Here is a 23,547-nt window from a genome sequence, read left to right on the forward strand (position 1 = left end):
AAAAGGCTTTTGTAGTGCTGATACAGTCTAAGTTTTCTCTTTCTTTTTTAAAATTTCTTTTGGGAGATGGATACTAATATCCATCTCCCAAAAGAATAATATCCCAACCTACAGTTTGTAATTTATAAAGCATTATAATGCATTCTCATAAAAAAATATGTGAGCTAGAAATCCCTGTTTTAATAATGAAGACAAGAAGTATCTTAAGCAACATAGCTCAAAACCAATATAAATCTGGGAGACAAAAACCCAGTTCTCAAAATACAGTCTTTGGACCATTTTATCCACCTAAACTTGTTGTATTACAAATTGTCTTTCCTAGTTTTGACAAATTTCCAACTTCTTACATTTTCAATTTTTAAGCATGATATTTAATGGATTGACTTGAAAGGCTAATAATATATGTAAAGTACCGAGATGAGCTCCTGGCACAAAGAAGGTGCTCAGTAAATACAACTGCTATTATCACTATCAACATAATTCCTCCTTGCTTTTGAGGTTTATATGTGAACTGTTCCATTTTATGTCAATGTTTTAGAAGTGAAATGTTCCAAACTGCTGGACCATGATTACAGCAATTACAGTAAGAAAATTACAGGGAATTGACAAGGAATATGAATAATTTCACAGGGCAGAGATTTGCTTGGGTAAACAAACTTCTTAAAATCCAACTCTCAAAAGAGGTTTTTACATCTTTTTGTGAAGGTTTTCTTTAGAACATCATTAAGCCCTAACATGTGAGGATGAGAAGCAGAAAAGAGGAAGATGAAAGAAATAAAAAGAAAAGTCATTCTGGAGCATGACATTCAGAAACAGGGCCCTTGTAGATGCTAAAGGAGAATGTGACCCAAGGACACAGTTCCTGGGGCTCAGGAAGGGTGGGCAAAGGCGCAGAACTACTTTCAGGGTCTTGCTCAGGATCCTGATGACCAGCCCAAAGCCATTTGTGAGTGTCACCTTCATCTGGTACCATTAAGAAAGGGGAAACATCCTTTAATTCCAGGACTACACATAAAACCTGTCCTACAGCATTTAAGAGGTCATGGACAAAAGAAATTGTATTCTTTCCTGGAAGCAGGAAAGCCCTGTAGATACTAAAAGAGAGCCATTGCTGAAAAAAAGGAAAAACAAAAAAAGAGAGAGAGACTGGTTAAACTCAGTATTACACCAATTCAATGTTCATGTTATAAAAATGTCATATTAAAATGTTAGTTTCATCTAATTTAGGGGAAGAAAGAAGGCAGGCTATCAGGAAATGTGACATCATAAAAGATGGTCATTCCTGATTAGGGAGTAATAATTTGGTTTGAGAAGATTACAGGAAATAACTACATGCTGATTAAAGGGGCCATTCTATCTGATGACAATGCTACTATTTATTGGATATAAGTGATGGCTCTCAGTCTTACAAAAATTATGCCATTATAGCCCTGGCTGGAGTGCCTTAGTGGATTGAGCCCGGGCCTGTGAACCAAAGGGTTGCTGGTTCAATTCCCAGCCAGGGCCCTCGCCTGGGGTGTGGGCCAAGTCTCTCATAGGGAGCACCACACATTGCTCACAGATTGATGCTTCTCTCCATCTCTTTCTCTCTGTGTTCCCCTCTCTCTGAAGATAAATAAATAAAATGTTTAAAAAATTATGTCATTACATTCACCAAAAAACACCCCCATTAATATAGAAATCTACTAGCATTCCCAATTTACAGGTGAGAAAACTGAGTCTGAGAGAAGTTAAGCAACTATTACTGGCTGGTTACCAAGCTGGTGGCAAGAGCAAGACTCAGAGCTGACCCTGATTAAACGGACTAGTGAGCCCTAAAATGATCTGGGCTGTGTGGATGGATGAAAATATTGTGCTAAATGTGTAAGCTCATTAGAATCCTTTCATGGGAAGTTTAGACTCTCTTACTTGAAAAAATGCTATTCACATTTTTATCCCCACATATTAATATATGTGAATATCACTTTAACAGAGGCTTTATAATTGGGAAAAATGTGAATATTTTGTCCTGGGACACCAAAAAATATGTGTGGCAAAAACAGCTTTTTTTAAAAAAAGTAAACCAAAAAGGTAAGTATTGTCATCAAGTGTACTGCTTTACTTTCCTCTTAAATTTTCTGTATTTGTATACCTGCACCCATGAACTCAAGTGCATTTTATTCTGTGTATCTCCACCACCTGCCTTTCTCCCCCACCCCCCAAGAGAAGAAAACAAACACACAGCTTGTGTCATTTAAGCAATGCTGCCGCTGTTAGGAGGTACAGCAACTATTTTGTGTCCGTTGGAACAGCTCTTTTATCCAAATGACAAGTGTAACGAAGAGCCTGATCAGCATTTTTACTCAGCCTGTGCTTTTAGGGCCTCCCGTCAGATGCTATACATGGCTGAAATGGTTCGGCACTTATCTCATGCATTCTCCATTTTATTTAATATTGTCAAGAAAAAAATGTCATCGGCACACTACTGTGGCTTTTAGAGTTAACAAACAAGCACTTTCGTTTTCGAGGACCACAGCAGTTCTCAATCCCTTGAAAACACACTTTCTTGCAAGGGGCATTAAGCATACACTCACTATACTACTTCAATTTAACAAACACATCTCGGGGAAAAGAAAGCATTTCATTTTACTTACTGTGCATGTAGAATCTAAATCGTTTCAAATGCTTACATTGGTAGATCAGCAGCAGTGTCTTTACACTTCTGTTACTCAGTTACGGCTTATAGTAAGTGGTTTTTACTACAGGTTTTTATATGAGTTTGAAAATGGCACAGAAATTGATTAAACATAATCTGACAATCCAATGCCAGTGTTGAGCTAAATGGTCGAAGAACCCAAAAGGCAATCCTAAGAATCCAAAGCATATAAAAGAAAAAGTCCTACTTGTAAAAATGATAAACACCCAAGAGTCCCAAAGCTGATATATCAAAAACCACTCATTTGCAACCAGAATCATTTAAGACCATTAAAATCAGCAGTTCTGGTCCAAGATGGTGGCCTCCCACAAGGAAACCTCATCTACAGCTGCAGGGTGGAAAAACTCCCTGTGAAAGAAATCCAGAAACTGGCTGAGCAGCTCTCACGCACTGAGCAAACAAGGGGAAACCCACAGAGGAGGAAGGGCTGTGGGGTCTTGCTGTGGACCCCACCTTTGACTCGGTGACATGAACTGGAAGGGAGCTCTGTACTCACAGCTTCCCTGGGAAGCTGTGAAGGTTCTGTACCACATGTCTAGCACCCCAATATTTAAGGCTTTTACCTGTGAGACAGGGCCCCCAAACACCTAGCTGTGAAAACCAGTGAGAGACCAGAGGAAAAGAGAAAGCTCCTCGGTGGCTCACGTGCAGAGGGTCCGCTGAAGGCCAGAGCAGGAGCGGCAGCTCGGGGCCTCCCCCGGGACGAGTTCAAACCTGGGAATTCAAAGTCGGCGTTGCACTGATGGTAATAATGACAACAACAGACTCAACGGAGCTCTTCTTTTGACCAGACCAACTGAACTCCCGACACGAACTGGCTGACGTGGAGGAGGCCCCCGCCTTTCTGGGCATAAAATAGTACTCCTATCAGATCTTACTGGCCTTCAACCAAAAACTATGAGACACTGAGAAACTAAGGGAAAAAATGACCCATTATGAAGAGATAAAGCAACCAAAAGGACCAGTCTCAGAAATAATGCAGATGGGTAGAAGTATCTGACAGGATATTTAAAATAACTATACTTCGTATACTCAAAAATGATCTGGTGGAAACTTACATAAACAGGTGGGAAATTTCAGCAGAGCTGAGAACTACAGAAAAAGAATTTAATTTAGATGCTTGAAGTAAATATTGGAGGTAATTCTTCTGATGAGCTGATGAGCGACTGGACATAGCAGAGAGTAAGCAAGTTTGAAGGTGCATTAATAAAAATTATCCAAAATGAAGAGGACGAACAAATGAAAACCAAAGAGGACTGAGTAACCGAGAACTATGGGACAAAATGAGAGAGTCTAATACAGATGCAATTGGAGTCACGGAAAAAGGGGAGAGACAAGAGAGCAAAAGAAACTTCTAAGAAATAAACATGCAACTTCCGAAATTAACAAGAAATGAAATATAGATTCAAGAGAGTTTAAAAACTCAAAGCAGAAAAACAAATGAACAATAAACTTCACAAATAGCAGAAAACCAAAGTTAAAGGAAAAAATCTTAAAGACAGTCAGAGAAAGGGAAAATAAAAATTATTACATTGAGAGAAAAATTTACGAGAATGCAAATTGTCATTAGTAAATAGACCAGCCAGAAGGCAGTAAAAAGGCGCCTTTGAAGTACTAATGCCCCCTCCAAAAAAAAAAAACCTGTCAATCTAGAATTCTGTATCCTATGCAAATACTGTTTAAAAACAATGTGAAATATTTTTTCAGATTAAAATAAAATTAAGAGTTAATTGCCAGAAGACGTACACTTCAAGAAATATGAATGACAATATTTAGAAGAAGAAGAAAAACAATGACAGATTTAAATGTACAGCCATACAAAGATATGAAGATGATCAGGCGTGGCAACACTCGGGGCACACATACATTTTTTTTCTTATTTTTATTGCTTTAAAAGATGACTGTCTAAAGCAAAAATAGTAACAACAGTAACAATGCACTGAGTTTATAGCACACTTAGCCAAAAATTTATAAGATCACTTAGTAAGTTATGTAACATCTAATCACTGTAATGTCTTCATACACTGTGGTGTATGCCTGAAAGTAATATAATAATGTATGTCAAATATAATTGAAAAATAAAAATGATTTTAAAATGAAAAAATAAAACCTGAAGTTGACATGGTGACAGATGACTGTACACACACACACACACACACACACAAAAGAACAATAGCTTTAAAGGCTGGAATAGAGAGAACAGGAGGGTACTGTTAGAAAGTTTGAAAACTGTACGAAGTGGTATAATGTAATTTGAAGACAGACTGCCGTAAGTTAAAAATGTTTATTTCAGACCCTGGTCAGGTAGCTCGGTAGTTAGAACAGCATCCTGACATGTGAAGGCTGCAAGGTAAGTCTGCACAGGGCACATGTAAGAATCAACCGATGAATGCACACGTAGGTGGAAAAGCAAACCTCTCTCTCAGTCTCTCTCCCTGTTCCTCTCCCTCTAAAAAAAATCTATTAAAAATGTAGATTTCAAACAATAAACCACAAAATTTTCAAAAAATATAAATAATAAATCATAGTGTAGATAAAATGGAATCATAAAAATAACTTAACCTAGCCCTGGCTGGGTAGCTCAGTGGGTTAGAGGGTTATAAATGATTTGAACAGTTCTTAATGTTACTAATGTCTTTTAATTACCTTGTCTATGTTGTGCAAAGGTTCTTCTTGGATTCCAAAATCATTGGGATCTATAGATCTACAGCTCCCACATTTCATTAATCTAATCCAGTGATTTTCAATTGCTGTGCTACAAGAACTTGTAAAACATGCAATACCTGACTATTTAGTCAGAGGCACTGGCCTCTTTTTCCTTAGAATGTCAAATTTAGAAAAATGACAACAGCCAACACAACAATACCCATTCAGTGTGAATACTCTGTCTTGAACCATAAATATATAGGTCATATAACAGAGCTGCATCTTTTTGGTCACATTCCATAATAAGGTTGCATCTGATTGGTTAATTTTTGCTACCAGAAATCATTATATACACGTATAAGCACCTGATTTTTTAAAAAGTCACTTTGGAGAACAAAGAGTAGGCAGTTACTATTATTTTTTGTAAATCAAAATTATATCTATTTTAGCCCTGGCTGGCATAGCTCAGTGGATTGAGCGTGGGCCTGCAAACCACACGATCGTGGTTCGATTCCCAGTCAGGGCACATGCCTGGGTTGCAGGCCAGTTCCCAGCAGGGGACTCATGAGAGGCAACCGCACATTGATGTTTCTCTCCTTCTCTCCTTCTGTTCCTCTCTAAAGATAAATAAATAAAATCTTTAAAAAAAGATTATCTTTTAAAAAAAGAAATCAGGAACAAAAGGTAACTAGTAAGTCCTGATATTAAAAAAATTATATCTATTTTTGTCAGATCAGCAAAAATTATATATGTTGGTGTCACATAATTTTATTAATTAGCTTGTGTTCCATGAGGTGAAAAACGTTGGAAATCATTGGCCTGATCAAACTAGTATTTGTTCTTTGTTTTTATTTTATTGTAGTTGACATATAGTAAAACATATTTTTAAAGTAAATAAATTAATATAGATAAACAAAATATATTTCTTAATATAATTCTACTTTTTTTTGTCCTACATTTAAAAAAAGGTAACTATTTAATTGTCTGTACTAGTTTACATAGTGGGCCAATAATAACTATGGGTTTTGTTTTCAGAATTCATCTTTTTCTACTTTCAAAAACTTGGTGTATATTATAAATTGTGGACTCACGTTTAAAAAATTTCCTTTCTGAAAGTGGGGTAGTCTGAAATAAAGTCACATAGAAATAAGACATTTCTAATTAAATTATTCTCCATAAGTGGTTCATACACAACATACATTGTTACAAAGCTCTTTAAGCGGGGATTATTTCATTAGCTACTGTTTCTGACACAGTCCTTAGAATAATGTCCACAAGTGGTACACAGTAAATATTTAATAAGCAATTATTTGAATAAGCACGTTTATCAAATATAAAAAGGGCACTAAAAACAGGTGTTAATGTTGAATAAATATGCTTATTTATAAATGCACTTTGAGAACAAAGAACTGGATAAGAATGTGAACATGAGACTGAAGGATAAGTTACTACATTACCCAGTGTAAGCAGGATACTACATAGTCACTTAAAATAAGTCTGAGTATCACAGGGAAATATAAGAATGAGAAGCTGACACATAGAGGTATATATAGAAACTTACCAAACTTAACTCTCTATAAAGAGAAAAAATACCGCAGCCTGAAATCAGAGATATAGTACTAGTATTTATTACACTTAAAAATAAAATTGTTTTTTCTCAGTTATGTAAATACATGGGAAATATATATGCCCTCTACTCTGAATCTATCCCAACTAGTACACCCAGCACTAAACTAGAAAAACAGGAAGTATTATGGGCTAAAACTGGTAGTGTTATGTAAATAAAACAATCCATTTATAAATAATAATAAATGGTCACTCCACACCACAGTAACTTAGGATGATTAGTGAATAAATACTTAACTTGCAGAAGGATTACTGACTGCTGGTGTGTTGCTGGTATGTGTCAGGATTATTCATCACCCTGACAGTAATATTAACCACCATCCATTTCAGTTACTGCAGTTTATCGTTTACTGACTAATGTTAAAAAACAATGTCATTGAAGGCTGCTTAAATAAAGTGTAAGGTTAACCTCTGTTAGTCATATAAAAACTTCTGCTAGGAGGTAACTTCCAGCAGAAAACCAAATATGCAATACAGAGTGCTAATATTTAATAAATGTAAATGTATTTTTTTAAAGGAGAAACAATTCTTTTAATTTAAAGGTTTTTATTTATTTTTATTTCCAGAGAGATGGGAAGGGAAGGAGAAAGAGATGGAGAGAAACATCAGTGTGTGGTTGCCTCTCACGCACCCCAGACTGGGGACCTGGCCCACTGAATGGCAATGTGCCCTGAATGGCAATCGAACTGGCGACCCTTTGGTTCACAGGTGGACACTCAATCCACTGAGCCACACCAGCCAGAGCTAATAAACGTAAATTTAAAAAATAGTCACACAAAACAGACTGTTTTGTAACTTTAAAACCAAACTCCAACAAGTCCTCTAAATGTACACCATATCTCCCTCCCTCCTTCCCTTCCTCCATATATGCATACACATTGATACACACACACATGTATGAATGTGTATCTACTAAAAGTATATATATTCACACTTTGCTGAATATAATTTTAAATTCTGGAGAAAGAGTTGTACAGCCAGCCATATTTTAAACTAAGTACATCACAATGAACAAATAATGATTTAAAGTTTACAGAAGCCAGTGTACCCCTGAAAATTTTCTTAAGTATTAATATAAATAGTATATAATAAATATATAATTATACAGCTTGCCGTATGAGTCCCTCCCGAACTAAGTAATTCGCTAAAGGTCCCTTGCCAATAAACGGAGGCAGACTGACACAAGTCTACCTAAATCTGAAGATTTCCTGCTCTGGTCCTCCAATTTTATCTGCCCAGGCTGCCTTCCTGCATCATTTGGTTGTTCTTTTCAGAAAATATCTGCATGTACATTCGACTTCATGTAGCATATTTTTTCATATTAATGCAATCGTTTTATCACTGTAGGGTATTCCTGTTTTCTTTTCTAAGGTTTTTTCTGTTTCTTAAATTGTCTACGTTTTTTCTGATTTCGTTTATTTTTTGTTTCATTTGTTTAGTCTTTGTCACCTTTTGCACTGGACACTGCTGTAACATGTTTGCTAACACTTGGTTGTACCTTCATTTCTCAAATTGAAAGCCATGAAATTCATGGAGCACAAGGAGCAACGTGAACCGGCAGACTTCACTGGAGGGAAGTCAGGGGAAGCTCCAAGGAGAATCCCTAACTGTTAGTATTTTTTAGGTCTTCCCTTTTGAACCAGTCAATATGCCCAAAGAGTGATATATAATATAATCCTCTGTCTCACAGAGTGGGGTTGCTACTAGCCTGCCTGCCAGAATTTTGATAGCACGACAGCAAAGGGGTCTGGGGGACTTCACCACCCTGTACTTAAGCCTTTTAGTTAATCCTCCTGTTTTCCATTCATTACTTTAAATCCTCTCTCCGCTGCTCTTGGAGTCCTCAAATCAGAAACATCTCTGGTACAGTTTCTCTGAAAAGTAAACCTTTTGCCTTTTGCTCAGATAAAGGGAAGAATAGTGGGTTTTGGAAAGAAGTGGATATACATGCAAGTTTATGGTCTTTCTGGTCATACCTAAAATATACCAGTTCACTAACAGACACAGACGTGAGATCAAATTCTAGCCTTAACACTTGGAAATGCGTAACCTTGGAGAGTTCCTTAACCTCATTACATCTTAGTTTTCTTACCTATAAATTAAAGATAATAACACATTCCTCACAGTGTCATTGGGGGAATTAAAGAAGAGCCCACGACACTACACACATATCATAAACTATCCCAATGTCATTCTTCTGCTTAGTAGGCTGTAAATCCCCCCCAAGGCCACAAAAAGGAAATTTATGCCAAAATCCCCAAAATCAATGTGGCTGCAACAGCATCCATATTTGATTCCTAGATTAAAATATTTTAATATAGTTTGTCAACCAATAAAAAATATCCAAGTGTGGGATAATTTTTTATTTCTTTTTGTGCATTTATATTTTACTTAAACATTTAAGGTTTATTATTTACCTTTGCAATATCATAGTTTTTTTTTAAGTCTGAGTTCCTTTCATTTGACTGAAGCTCAATATATAGAAAAAACAAAGTGAAAGTTGTAACACCTATCATATTTAAACAATACGGCCCTTCCTCCCCTGCAAAAGAGTGTTCTCCCCCTGTGACATGTAGATGGTATATTGATTCCCGGTATATCTGTTACAGAACAGACTAAAGGGACTGGCATTCGTCAGAAACAGCACTTAAAACTTAAAGAGATAAAGAAGTGTTGTCTGATCAACAACAGTTAAATGTCGGTAGTCAATTCCAGGTCAAGATGCATGCTGTATATATTAAATGTGTGTGTTAGAGAGAAATATCTCACATACAAAAATATAAAACCAAATGGTAGGAGATAAATGAGAGAGCAAGAAAAAAAATCATTTTTTTCTCTAAACAAAGACAAATTAAAAAAAAAAAACCCACCAAGAACCAACAATAGCAACTCATCAGCAAGAAAACAGATTCAGGAGAGTGTTGTCACTCAGTTCTCTTCTTCAGTTATCTGGGCATTTACTCTTTAGAAACATTTTGACCCAGACTAAGGCAATGGGAACTGCTCTTTTAACAGTGTGAATGCTTCAGCACTGTAACACAGATTTTTTTAAAGAAAGAAACTATGATTTACTGGGGCCTGGACCAAAATTTAACACTCCGTTTGAAGACCTGTTGATAGAAAACTTTCCTCGCATTCCTGCACTGCAGAGCAGACACCAGGAGACCACAGCAAAGGCTCTTTCTCCCCTATCGGAGCCTTCCCCTCGCTTCCCCGGTTTCTGCACCCAAACCGCATTCTTGCAGCTCAAAAGTGGGTGCCTTGGCTCTTCCCCCAACTCAAACCGTCTCTTTCAGTAGTTTCCTTCATTTTATGAATGTAAGCTCTGATTATTAAAAATAAAATACTTGCTTATACTTTGGCCATTCCTGGTTTTCTCCCTCAATTTTTAGTTCTCTGTTTAGTAGGATGGTAACTACCTGATTTTATTCTTTCTAATCTCCAGAAACTGAGAGTCTCTGGTAAACAATATTATTCAATAAACAACCAATACATAAAAAAACAAGTTAATAATCGAGTAGTGACATCAGGAATTCTCTAGTTTTAACCAAACATTCAGCTTTTTCATGAAACAGGTAAAATCAAAACAGCGCGGAGCATGAGCTGGGACCAACACCCCAAGAGGGGGCAATTTGGAAAAGTTTTCCTTTTCAAGCAGCCGGACACTGGCTGTATTTCACCAGGTGTCTGTTCCAGCATGAGAGGTGATAGGCAACCCGACAAAGTGACATTAAAACAGACTCAGCAATTGATGCCAAAAGTCGGTTTGTTTCTCAAACCTTCTGGGCCAGAACCCCTCGTAAGAAAAGCCACTCTAAATCCTAATCCAGTGTACACATGCACCTATGCACATACACACACATACACGCCCCTTAGAAGGTCATGTAATAAACTTCGATAACCTAACAAATAGGAAGTCCTCAGTACACACATAACAGTTAACAACAGTAAAATGGACGTTTCTACCTTCTGAAATGGCTATCAACTACTTTTCCATCTAAGAACAGACTTGTTTGGGGGAATATGTATCCAGATTACAGTATTTGTACATATTTGATATTCTAAAATAACTATGTGGATCAATGAGAAGAGAATTGACTGCCTCAGATTATCTTGGTTTTCTTCCTCCCTTAGAAAACTGGTTTACACAGTCCATCTCCTACTAAGAAAAAATAAATAAATACATCATGGTAGCAAAGAAAACCTTCCTCATCTACAAAGGAAACCCTGGTACTGAGCTGCTCAGCCACCACAATTTCTTTTTATGGTCTGACATTTTGTAAATATATTCCTGCCCTAATTATAATTTCTTATAAAGGACAAAAAGGAAATGTTGCCTCTTATTTCTGTCAAGGAGGTTGTCAAAATATAAAAATCAATATATATTTATAAAATATGAATTAACGTCACTCCAAACTCAATGCATGATTACATCTGTCTTCTCATCACTCAGAATTTTATACTCGTGATGAAAAAACTGGGAAAGAAGAAGGAAAAAGATCAACTTCAAAATCGATCCCTACTTGCTGTTTAGCTTTGAAAGAATAAGTTAAATCATTATGTTAAATGAGAACTTTCTCGATACAAGGAAAGATTTAATTTTTATCAGATTTTCAGACAAAAATAGATTCAGTGTCCTGAAAGACTGATGATACCAATTTGTAATTATAAAAAGAATTGTACATAACATAAAGTTCTACAAAATATAACAATTTTACATTGTTCTATGCAGGCTTTTGCTTTTCCCAAAAAATGTCCAAAAAAATAATACAGAAGAAAGGGTGTTGTTTACATTAATTCAGCTTAAGAAAGAAGATTCCCTGTGCAACATGAAAGAGATTACCAAACAAAATTGTAGCTTTGTATCGAAAGGCCCTCTGCAAACCAGCTTTGGGGAAATTAAAGGGAAATAAATATGCATAAATAATTCAATACATTTTAAAGCTATTCAAGCAGTATTATTTATTTAAGAATGGGAATAAGATCTGTTTATGTTTTAAATTAAGCTTTACACACAATGTTTTCTTCAATTTTTCAAGTTTATTTAAACAAATAGTAATGTTTGCTAAATGTATACTACAGGACAAATGTTAATATAATTCTGTTATAATCATTATTCATGGAGATATAGCTCACTTCACATATGAGACGCATTCCTGAAAGTGCATGAATAAATAGACATTTGAAAACTGAATCAGACTGTGAACATTATGGCAGACTTTAATACCAACATAAGTGAGCTATTTTTATAAACAATTACCATTAGTCTATACATGTAAATTACAATTTTTAAATATCTGATATGCTTGATTATTTCAGGAAAAAGAATACAGTTAATTCCAAACTCACTTATGCCCATCAATATTTAATGAAAACACTTAGTACTAGTGGAATTCCATCTTCACGATCTGAAATGCCAGCAGCATTGGAGGTACTGCTGTGTGGGAAAGCAAGGGTCAGCTATCTGTGGCCAGTGCCAGAGCTCCCCGTTGCTCCCTACTCTACTGTCTGCTCCTGGACTGCATGCCCTTCAGTTCTTGTTGAATAGACTCTTTATAAACACTCCTTCCTCAGCCCAACACACAAATATTTCACACAATCTCATAATATAAAAATAGATACAACCAAAGGCACTAAATACAAAAATGTTTTTATATGTTTATATGGTGGGTATGAACATATATGGATAGAGACTAAGGAAAGCAACTCTTGTTTTGGTTTTGAAGCTGGGCCCTCCCCTTTTTACTTCTACTCTATAAAAAAATGAAAAAGAAAAATTACTATTGTTCATCTTGTGAGGGATAAAAAACAGCCCTATTTATCACATACAGAAGACAACAGAAGCGTTATTAAAGCAGTCTTTTGCCCATCCAACAAAAGTATTTGGCAAGTTCCTTAGAAACAGGTGTAATATACAAATAAAATTCAATTTTACAAAGGATTCTGTTTGGCTGGAAGAGAATCTGTAACACCATTTTGTTAACATCATTTCTATGAATTCCCATAATGAAAACACCATAAAGCCTACATTTGAAAATCGATGTCTGGAGGCTTTCTTCTGGTCAGGTAAGATTTTTTGTGGGACAGAGAACAAAGATGGGGGTTAGAGAATGGAGCCGTTGGCAGGGAACCGTGGGATCAGGAGGTAACAGGTTCGCGGGAGCTCCTGCCCGGGGACAGTGACGGCAGAAGACAGAAACACAGTCTCAGCAGAAACACCCCAGCAGCCTCCCACTTGTCACCATTAGTAACCGTTCCATCAGGAGAGAAGCACGTACCCGGTCCACAGTCCGTCTCCCTACCCCCTGCGTCTTGAGGAGCCTACAGAAAAATCCTCTAAAGCACAGAACAGTCTGAAGAAGCTCTGTGCTTCAATAAAACCGAACTCAAGGACTCGGGGGGGGGGGGGAAAGAGCAATTCTTCTAGAACTCCATAAAGGTTATTTATTGAAATGTAATTTATTCTGTGAAGCGAATTTTATTTTTTAATGCATTAATGAAAAATGAGACTTGTACTTTAATGTACATGAAATTCAAATAATGGAAAAAGTAGGACACGATTACCCGAGCATTAAATAGTTGCCCAGTGTTTATTGCTAACCAATTGTGCGGCTCATGACACAAGCCAAACTAATACAGTCCTCAGTGTAGACTAGAGAGGGCTGCAGATTCCAGGGAACTGCTACAGGGTCTAAGAACCTAAATGTAAGTAAGGCTTTCCTTTCCTTTTCTTAAAAAAAAAACCAAAAACCAAAACAACCACTTATCCATTTATTATTCCTCATAGTCACCTGGGAAATCCTGCTGATCTAATAGTAAGTGAAAGCAAGTGTCTCCTTATGGAAGGGTCCCCAGTAACAAATGAAAAAGAAGTGATGAAATTTAAACATCATTTTGCAGTCCTTACCAAACCAATGGATCCAGGCATTAAGTATCATTGGCTGCTAACAGCACAAATGAGAAATAAGATAAACATTACACACCTTTGACTCAAGAACACAAAACTTCCTACAAAGCAGTCTTGCCCAAAATATCTAATCTGAGGTCTATCATCCCCTGGAACCAACTACCAATTTATAAGCAACACAGAAGACAGAGGAACATGTTAGACTACATCACAGGAATGAAATAGGCAAAATCCACACTGAGAAATGAGGAAGACGACCAGTGTGTTCTTCAGTTACTAAATTAGATAAAAGATGGACAAGAATCCTACAGAATAAAGAGGGACTAAGAGATAGGTCAATTAATTGCAATGTGTGGTACTTATTCGGGTCACGATTTAAATAAACAAACTAAACAGAATGATAAAAGTTGGAATTCAATTGGGAATGTGATATCTATTAGGTATTTGATGATATTAAAAATTATTGTTAATATTTTAGGATTGCTAAGGGTAATATAGTTGTGCTTTAAAAAAGTTTTGAGACATACATACTAAAATATTTATGAATGGAATAACATGGTTTCTGGGACTTCCTTCAGAGTAACATGAGAAGGGGGAAAGAAAATGAGAGTGAAGATAAAATTAAGTGTAACCACGCCCTGATAGCTGTTGAGCCATGGTGACTGGTACATGGAAATTTACTATCATCTATTGTCCACTTTTGTATATACTTGAAATACACCATAATCAACTAAAAAGAAAAAAAAGGCATATAAACTTTATATCAGAAAATGATGGTTTAGGATATTCTATTCATTGATACTTGAGGACAGAAAAGGAAAGTTCTTGAAGAATACCTAAATACATGGGAAAATATGTAGAGAAAGTTGAAGAATACAATGTATATATATGATGTAATTATTCCTTATCGATATGTTGTAAATGAGCAGTAATTTTTTCCTTATTTACATGTTTTACACTTTGAAAATCAAACATAGTTAATAATAATATTTTATACCTTGGAGAAAATGTCACATATATTATTTAATTCATTTAACACTTACTGACAGCACATCCTGTGCCAGGCATGGGAAAAATAATTACGAACAAGAACTCTATCGTTATAAATAAGAACCAACAGAGTAGGCAGAAAGATATGTAAAATGCGGGATATTTTAAGTGCTCTGATAGACACAGAGAGCGGAGGAGCATCAGGGGAGAGAGGCTGCCAGCCAGTCAGGGTCTCTGTGCAGAGTTGGCCTGAGGGCAGAGAGAGAGCCAGCCACTCACCCAGCAGGGAGACGTGCATTAAAGGCAGAGAAGGCAGAGCTCTGATTGGGAAAAATTTATTCTGCATTCAGTAACAAGTTCAGAAAATTTTAAGCACTAGATTCATATAATTCAACATTAGACTTAAAAAGAATCCATTGTGTTTCAACGAGGAACGGATGAGAGAAGGGAAAGGCAGCAGAGAGGTCAAGAGACTGGGAGTGGCAGTGGGCCATTTCTCCTTTGGTAAGAGCACTGCTGAGAGGTTTTCTCGATCTTCTTTATATGTTTTACCAAACACTAAAACCCTTAGAAGAAGTTGCCATTTGCAAATAATGTCTTCTTAAGTGTATATGGAAAAAACATATGAACTAATATTTTTCATTCCCATCAAGCTTTTCATGCGCATTTTCCACTTTCAAATTTGAGAACACTAAAATACATTTAAAAGATAAATACATTAAAGTTATCATTATATTAAATGATTCTTAAAAAGTAATGTGAAAATTAAATATAATCAAATACGCTATTAAAAATAAAACAATTATATTTCAGATGACCCCTAAGACGTTACCTTGGATAAATCTCTGAAGTTACTTGGCAAGGTAAGATCCAGTTCTTCTGAGTCGTAGTTAGTGATGACCCAGGGAAACACTGGGTACTGATTTAAGTCATTGTAACTCCGTCCTGGCAGAGGAAAAAAAAGTCACTCAGTCTAGAATAATAAAATGATAAGCAGATTCGGGAGTATAATTTACTAAAAATAATGACAGTTTTTTGAGTGCCAGCTATTGCTCGCAGTGCTATCCATCCATACATTATTTCATTTAATCCTCACAAGAGCCCTGTGAAATCAGTATCACCCTATTTTACAAACAAAAAAACTGATGTACAAAAGGTTAGATAATTTGTCCAAAAATGATATACTAGTAATGGTTGAATTACACTCGAATGCAGATACTCTGGCCCCCAAGTTTATGTTCTTATAAACTACACTTGACTACTTTTTGTTACCTGAAAGCCAGTACCAATTAAAATATGTTTATTAAAACTTTAAAAAGCAATTCACAATTCTCATAGAGCTTTTCAAAACTAGATTAATTTCCCTGCCATCAATTAACCAACCAACCAAGTTTAAGTAACCTGAGCCCTGAGGGCATTCGTTATTCTTCTGTAAAATCAGAGTCGTCCCAAAGTACTCTGGAATTTCTGTGACAGCTCTCAAAGTCAATAACCCTCTGAATACGATGCGCAGCCTTGTCAGCGTTGCTTCCCCCATTCCCAAAAGCTGCCGTGCACACTCCTGCCCTTCCTCCGAAATGATGGCCATCAATGACACAGTTAGCTGGTGTCAAATGGCTCGTGCCCTCTAAATTCTTGTTATTTAATACTATGTTTTAATTCCCAAAGTCATCTCTCTAATGCAGGCCCTTATGACTTTTTACATAAATTGCTCCCTAACTTAGCTCTCTGCCTAGTCTCTCTCTACTCCAACTTATCAATTTTATTCTGCCTCCAAGCTACCTTTTCACACAGTTCTGGTATCACTCCTTGGTTCAAAAACTTTCACAAGTTTCCCAGTGAACTGACTGCTAACTCCTCAAAGAGACAAAAAAACTTCCACTTTTCCATATAACTTTTCCAGTTTTGTTTTTCTTTATACATTTAGAAATATATACTTTATGTACACACATACACACACAGACACATATATATGCATATACACGGTAGTCCCCCTTATTCATGGTTTTCCTTTCCACATTTTTGCTTACTCTTGGTGAACTGTGGTCCAAAAATATTGAATGAAAAATTCTAGAAACAAGTACTTTGTGAGTTTTACACTGCATGCCGTTTTGAGTAATGTTATGCAATCTCCCACCATCCTGCTGGTCCCACCCAGACACCAGCCACTTCTTCGTCCAGCGCATCCACACAGCAGACACTCTCGCCCTGAGTCACTTAGCAGCCACCTGGGTTACCAGACTGACTGAAGAGACATTTCAGAGCCTGTGTCCAAATATCAGAGCTTATTTCCCTCGGTGTCTTCAAAGCACAAGAGAAATCAGGATATGGCAAAGAGAAGCCATAAAATAAATGTATACATAGGAAAAAAATATGAGGTTCAGTACTACTCATGGTTTTAGGCATCTGTGGGGGTCTTGGAACATGTGCCACATGAATAGAGGAATGACTTTATAACAATATGTATTGTGCATGTGCATAAAAGTATACCATTAATCATACTCCAGCTTCACTTCATGCTTTTCCATCTTTTCTATTGCTTATGCCTCAGTTTTCCATAAAATATCTTTACTCTCTCAAATACCTCCTCTGTTAGTTAAAGTACTATCTATCCTCAGGCAAACATAAAATCTTTTTTCTTTTTTTCCTAACTCCGACAAACTTGATGACTCTTGTAATCCCCAATATTATTTTATATTTTTAATTGAATTCATACTCACTTGACTAGAATCATGTGAATGCTCACATTTAAAATCACTTCTGTGAGAGTAAGCAACGTGCCTTATGCTCTTTGTATATCACTCTGTGCCTCAACTATAAACTGCACCAGCGTCTTGACCTACCAAAATCTCAAATATCTCAAAATTACATTTCCTGTTCTCTTTCTTCTATTGATCACACACATGAACACTTTCAGTGGGTGATCTTCAGTAACATGATGTCATTACAGCTCACGTACAGGGTCATTTTGTCTTCAGACTGTCCTGTGTGGGTCGTAATCTTCCATTACTTATTACTGTACCCTGTTTTCTTTTTTCTGTGATGTGGTTCATTGTTTCATCATATACTACAACTCTAATTAAGTTAACAGATTAGATTCTATTAGAATCTAATAGAATTCTCAGATTCTTAAGATTCTTAGATTTTTATGATTCTTAATAGATTCTTACAATTTTTATGGTCATTCATTCCTTCTGTTCCACACTGAGTCCATTCTTACTACACTTCAATAACTGTACATTATCATTTTATGTTTTTGAAAAAGATTGTGTAGACCCATATTTAATTTTTATCAGGAAATCAACTGTTCATATATAAAACTTTCAACTCTATTATAAAAATTACTCTTAATAAGATATATTCATGTAATAATACAAATAAAAATAAGCTGTACACCAGTAATCAAAATAACCTAATCATGTCACAATGAACAGTTTATCATTTGAAGTAAGTGCACATGTCAGCCTGGATCACCTGCCACCGTGTTGAGGAACATCAAATACTCGAAATTTGAAATCTCTCTGTGCTGCCACCGCTGAGTCATATTAGAAGCTTTAAAAAGTTGACGCGGACTAGCTAATGAGATACGCCTGCAAAAAAAAAAAAAGGAATTGACATAGAATCAATTTCAACTTTACATTATACCACAATAATAAATCGTGACTATCTCTGCTTATTCAAAATGATGTCTGTATATTCTGAAAAGTTCCACTCATGCAATACTAATGAATTCTAGAGCTGTTTCCATCCACAATTGCTGGTTAAACAGATGATCTGGACCAGCCACCAGTCTATTACACACATTCTGTTCATTAAGGTAAACTGCCATTATGATGCCATAATAATATCCAGGTTCTACAGAGTTGATTAATAATAGCATAATTAGTAATTTGCTGCTTTACTGCTAGAACAGGTATTATAGTAACTGAGAAATACATACAAAACTGTATTCACATCTTTATTGTTTTTAAATCATTACATAAAGACAACACATTTGTGTACTATACAGCTAAATATATGTTTGCATACCCTCTGTAACAGGGCAAAGAGGACTCTAAACTTTTTAGCTATTGATTCTAGGGGTAGGATAGAGATAAGAAAAAACTTTTGATATTGCTCAAGAGAAGACCCAAGTTTTCTGTTTTCTTAACCCAATATAAATAACAATGGATATAACTGACCAATAATAAGGAGGACTGGGAAATCAGTAGCAGGATTATTATATTCAAGGCACAGAATCTCAGGTAAGTATATTGTCATGGTTCTTCTACAGTTAGGGTACCTATCTTTTTAAAGGATTTTACTTTTTTCTTTTTAGAGAGAAGGGAGGGAGAGGAACATCAATGTGAGAGAGAAACATCAAGCGGTTGCCTCTCCTATGCACCCCAACTGGGGACCAGTTGGAACCCAGGCACATACCCTGACTGGGAGTCAACCAGCTTTGACCACTCTCTGAGGAATGACGCCCAACCCACTGAGCCGCACAGGGCAGGGCAGGGCAACGATGCTATCTTTTGAAAAGCTTTTATTTATGAAGGTATAACTCACATACCACAAAATTTACTCATGGTAATTATACTGCTCAATGATTTTTTTTAAAGTAAATTTCTAGAGTTGTGCAACTGTCATGATCATGCACTTGAGAACATTTTCATCACAAGAACTTGTGCATATTTATAGTTAATCACCATTCCTTTCCCTGGCTCTATGCAACTGTCGATCTGCTTTCTGTCTCTATAAACTTACCTTTTCTGGACATTTCAGATAAATAGAATTAGACATCATGCAGTCTTTTGCATCAGGCTTCTTTTACTAACTGTAATGTTTTTGAGGTTCAGCAGTGTATAAAAAGTATTACTAGTAGTTCATTATAATTGGTGAATAGTATTCCATTGTATGAATACAGAATATACCATTTTAAGTGTTAAAAATCTATCCAAGTGACTGATTTATTGAGTTAAGACTTTTAGCTTTAACTGTAAGAAAACAATACAAAAAGTCCCAAGTACGATAACACATATTAGGTGATAATTTTTTTATAATAAAGAGATAATCAGTAGAAAAAAGATGTTTATTAAGATATGAAAATCTACCATACAATTCTGAGTTGCTTCCTTCTGAATTCTGAAAGTTTCCATTAAATTATACAGTTATCTAATCAAAGCCCTGATTTATGTTATAAAGCAACTATTGCTTATAACCTGGAAGGGCCATTTTCTGTGTCTTGTTTCCATAAAAGTTGTGATCTGTGGTGGTTTAAAATAAGCCCACAAACTCTTTGATACTTTCTCTTCAAAAGGTGAAGTTCAATTCCTCTCTCCTGAAGCCTGGGCTATCTTTAAGGACTCGCTTGTAACAAGTACTGTGTAGTAGAAAAGATGGCACATGACTAACAAAGGTAGGTCACAGAAAAGACACTGGGGCGTCTGCCTCATTCGTTTAGATCACTTGCTCTGGGGAAAGTCAGCTCCCACGTGGCGCGGACACTCATGTAGCCCAGGGAAAGGCGGACTTGGTAGGGGAACCAAGCACTGCCAAGAGGAGGGTTTTACCTTGGAAAGTCCTCCGGCCGAAGGATGACTAACATCCTGTTGTTTGTTCATCCTATTCCAAGTGCATTCACAACAAGCTATTACCTAATAATTTTTGGAATAAATGCTAATCAAAGCAACTCAAATCAATAAAAAATTAGGTATGCAAAAAGTACAGAAAAATCCCACTGGTTCAGTGTTACCATTCCTTAAATTAGTTAACTAAAATGTATTAATGATGAATCAGTACCTACTATGAAAGAAAACAATAGTGATATCCTCTCTTTCATTCCTGCTATTGGTAATTTGTATTTTCTTTCATTTTATTTATAGGTTTTATATATATGTTTTTTATTTTCATTATTTTTTAAAGGTTCCATTTATTTATTTTTAGGAAGAAGGGAAGGGAGGAAGAAAGAGAGAGAGAGAAACATCAATGTGTGGTTGCCTTTTGAGAGTCCCCTACTGGGGACCTGGCCCACAACCCAACCATGTGCCCTGACTGGGAACTGAACTGATGACCCTTTGGTTCACAGGACGGTACTCAAACCACTAAGCCACACCAGCCAGGGATGTATATATGTTTATTAACTTTAGAGAAAAATAACTTTTTATTACATTATTTTTTATTTATTGTTTGCTTACTTTTTCATTGATGTTATGCCTTTATGCTTATTATTACCTTTTTTCAGCTCACTTTGGTTTACACTTACTGCCCTTCCTCTAGTTTCTTCAGACAAAAGTTGACTCAAAATACACCAATAATCACTTACTATGAAACATAAAATAGAAGCTCAAGCATTTTAAAACAAGAACACATATTAATACAGATTATTTTTCATATTTTCCTCATATAAAACAGTACCTGGTTTGAGGCAATCCAAAACATGTTCCAACACCAACACGAGGTAGGTAGTTAACCACTTTTTTTACTACTGCAGGGTCCGGGAAGTTGAACATTACAGCAACTATGAAAAATGATTTTAAAAAATTAGGACATAATATAATACCCTTCTCCTTATTCTTAGTTCAGGTATTTATTAAATCCAAGTATTGGCACATAGTTTTTATTAGTGTAGTCAAGTATTAGTATTAATACATCAGAGGTAATATTCATTTCTCTTACAAACTCCTACACCACAGGCGGTTCCTTCTCTAAGTACTGTCAGAATCATAACATCAGCTGTTGTGTTAAGTGTGACATAAAGCTGAGATTATCTAGCTACAAGCTGAATTCACAAAATTGGATTTGGACAAATGACTACATATTTATGAATTTCTAGAAAATCTATTTAAAATTTTAACTTTATATAGTTAATAATCTAACACCAAAAAGACTACAGATACAGCTACTAAACTGTCAGCTATATTTATTTTCAATGATGAACAGTTTTACAAACATTCTCTTTATAATGTTTATGTGTTTATACTCTTATGTTCATATAATCTAGAATAATATGTGACCTTAAGAAAAAATTTTCCTCTGTTGTTAATAATGAAATTTAAACCTTTCTAATCATATCTATTTCAATAAGTACACATTTTGAGAATATCAAGAAACATACACCAATATATATAAACATATTTAGCATACACGTGATAATATATTACAGACACCTATAAATTTGTGTCCTTAAAAATATGAAAATAAGAATCATAAATTCATGAGAGAGAATTTAGAATACATTATTTTGGTCAGTCTTAAGACTTTAACTATATTCATTTCAGTATCGAAATCATATGTAAGCTATGAGTGCTCACCTAGCTTTCAAACACTGGCATTACTTCAGGTAAAAAGTACATGATCATTCACGAAAACATATTTAGAGCGCCATATATATGTCCCCAACATGAATTTTTAATAAGCCTTCCTTATGTATCCATTATTACACTGAATACAGGGAAAAATTACAAAACGAAAAAAAATTATCACAGACTGTGGCAAATGGCCTAGATCATGAGGAAAAGGCAACAGAAAAACCAACATACAAAAGCGAGGAAGCAAAAGAAATTTCAGAGAGGACTTCTGCCAAGATGGAGGTGTAAGTGGAAGCACTGCGCCTTCTCACACAACCAAGTTTAAAAACAACAAAGTTTTAGCAACAAAAACGCAGCCAAACCACAGAAAATTGAACTATACAGAAGTCTGACAACAACGACCCCTTCAGCCAAACCGGTAAGAGGGGCAGAGCCAGCAGCAGAGCGGGGTCAGGCAGGAAAGATCCACCGGACGGATCCTGACGCGCAACCAAGGCGCCCCCGCAGCCCCAGGCGGATCCCAGGTGTGGAGAAGCAGGCAGACCCACTGAGAATGCAAGGCGGTGGACCCACTGAGGGCTGACCACGGTCACACATTTGCGTGCAGATAAACTGGTAAAGGAGCGAGCAGTGAGACAGACGGTGCAGGCATGCAGGCCCCAGTGGCGGAAAGTGGCAGAGGGGATCACCATTGTTCCTCTCTGACCCCGCCCCCACATACGGCATCACAAACCAGTGACCTGGGTGGCCTCTCTCTGTCCCACCCCCACATATAGCGTCCCAAACCAGCAACCTGGGTGGCCCCGCCCTGGTGAACACCTCCTCGTATGTAACAGGCACAAACAGATCAAAACTTGGCTCAAGAACAACTCAGAGCCCCAGAGCCCATAAATCTAAGCAATGAAGAAATAGCCAAACTTTCAGATGCACAGTTCAAAACACTGGTGATCAGGATGCTCACAGAACTGGTTGATTTTAGTCACAAATTAGAGGAACATATGAAGGCTAAACTAATTGAAATGAAGGGAAATGCACAGGAAACAAATAGTACTGGAAAGGAAACTGGGACTCAAATCAAAGGAGTGGACCAGAAAGAGGAAAAAAATGACCAAACAGAAAAGGATGAAGAAGCAAGAATTCAAAAAAATGAGGAGAGGCTTGGGAACCTCCAGGACATCTTTAAATGCTCCAACATCCGAATTATAGGGGTACCAGAAGGGGGAGAGGGACAGCCACCAGTGGAACACTTACTTGAACAAATAATAAAGGAGAATTTCCCCAATCTGGCAAAGAAAATAGACTTCCAGGAAATCCAGGAAGCTCAGAGAGTCCCAAAGAACTTGGACCCAAGAAGACACCAAGGCACATCATCATTACATTAGCCAAGATTAAAA

General features: G+C 36.4%; 1 protein-coding gene across 1 annotated transcript in view; it reads right to left on the reverse strand.

The window, feature by feature from the left end:
* LRBA (LPS responsive beige-like anchor protein) overlaps positions 1-23,547 on the reverse strand; it is a 526,673-nt gene that overhangs the window by 142,209 nt on the left and 360,917 nt on the right. Inside the window, exons 42-44 of the mRNA XM_037141420.2 lie at positions 21,261-21,363; positions 18,339-18,454; positions 15,697-15,809 (exon numbers count right to left, since the gene is read on the reverse strand). Coding sequence (XP_036997315.2) covers positions 15,697-15,809; positions 18,339-18,454; positions 21,261-21,363 — 332 coding nt within the window. The remainder of the gene's footprint in view (positions 1-15,696; positions 15,810-18,338; positions 18,455-21,260; positions 21,364-23,547) is intronic.

This window comes from Artibeus jamaicensis, unplaced genomic scaffold, assembly GCF_021234435.1.
Source record: "Artibeus jamaicensis isolate MK-2021 breed Jamaican fruit bat unplaced genomic scaffold, CSHL_Jam_final scaffold_537, whole genome shotgun sequence".
NCBI classification, from domain to species: Eukaryota; Metazoa; Chordata; class Mammalia; order Chiroptera; family Phyllostomidae; genus Artibeus; species Artibeus jamaicensis.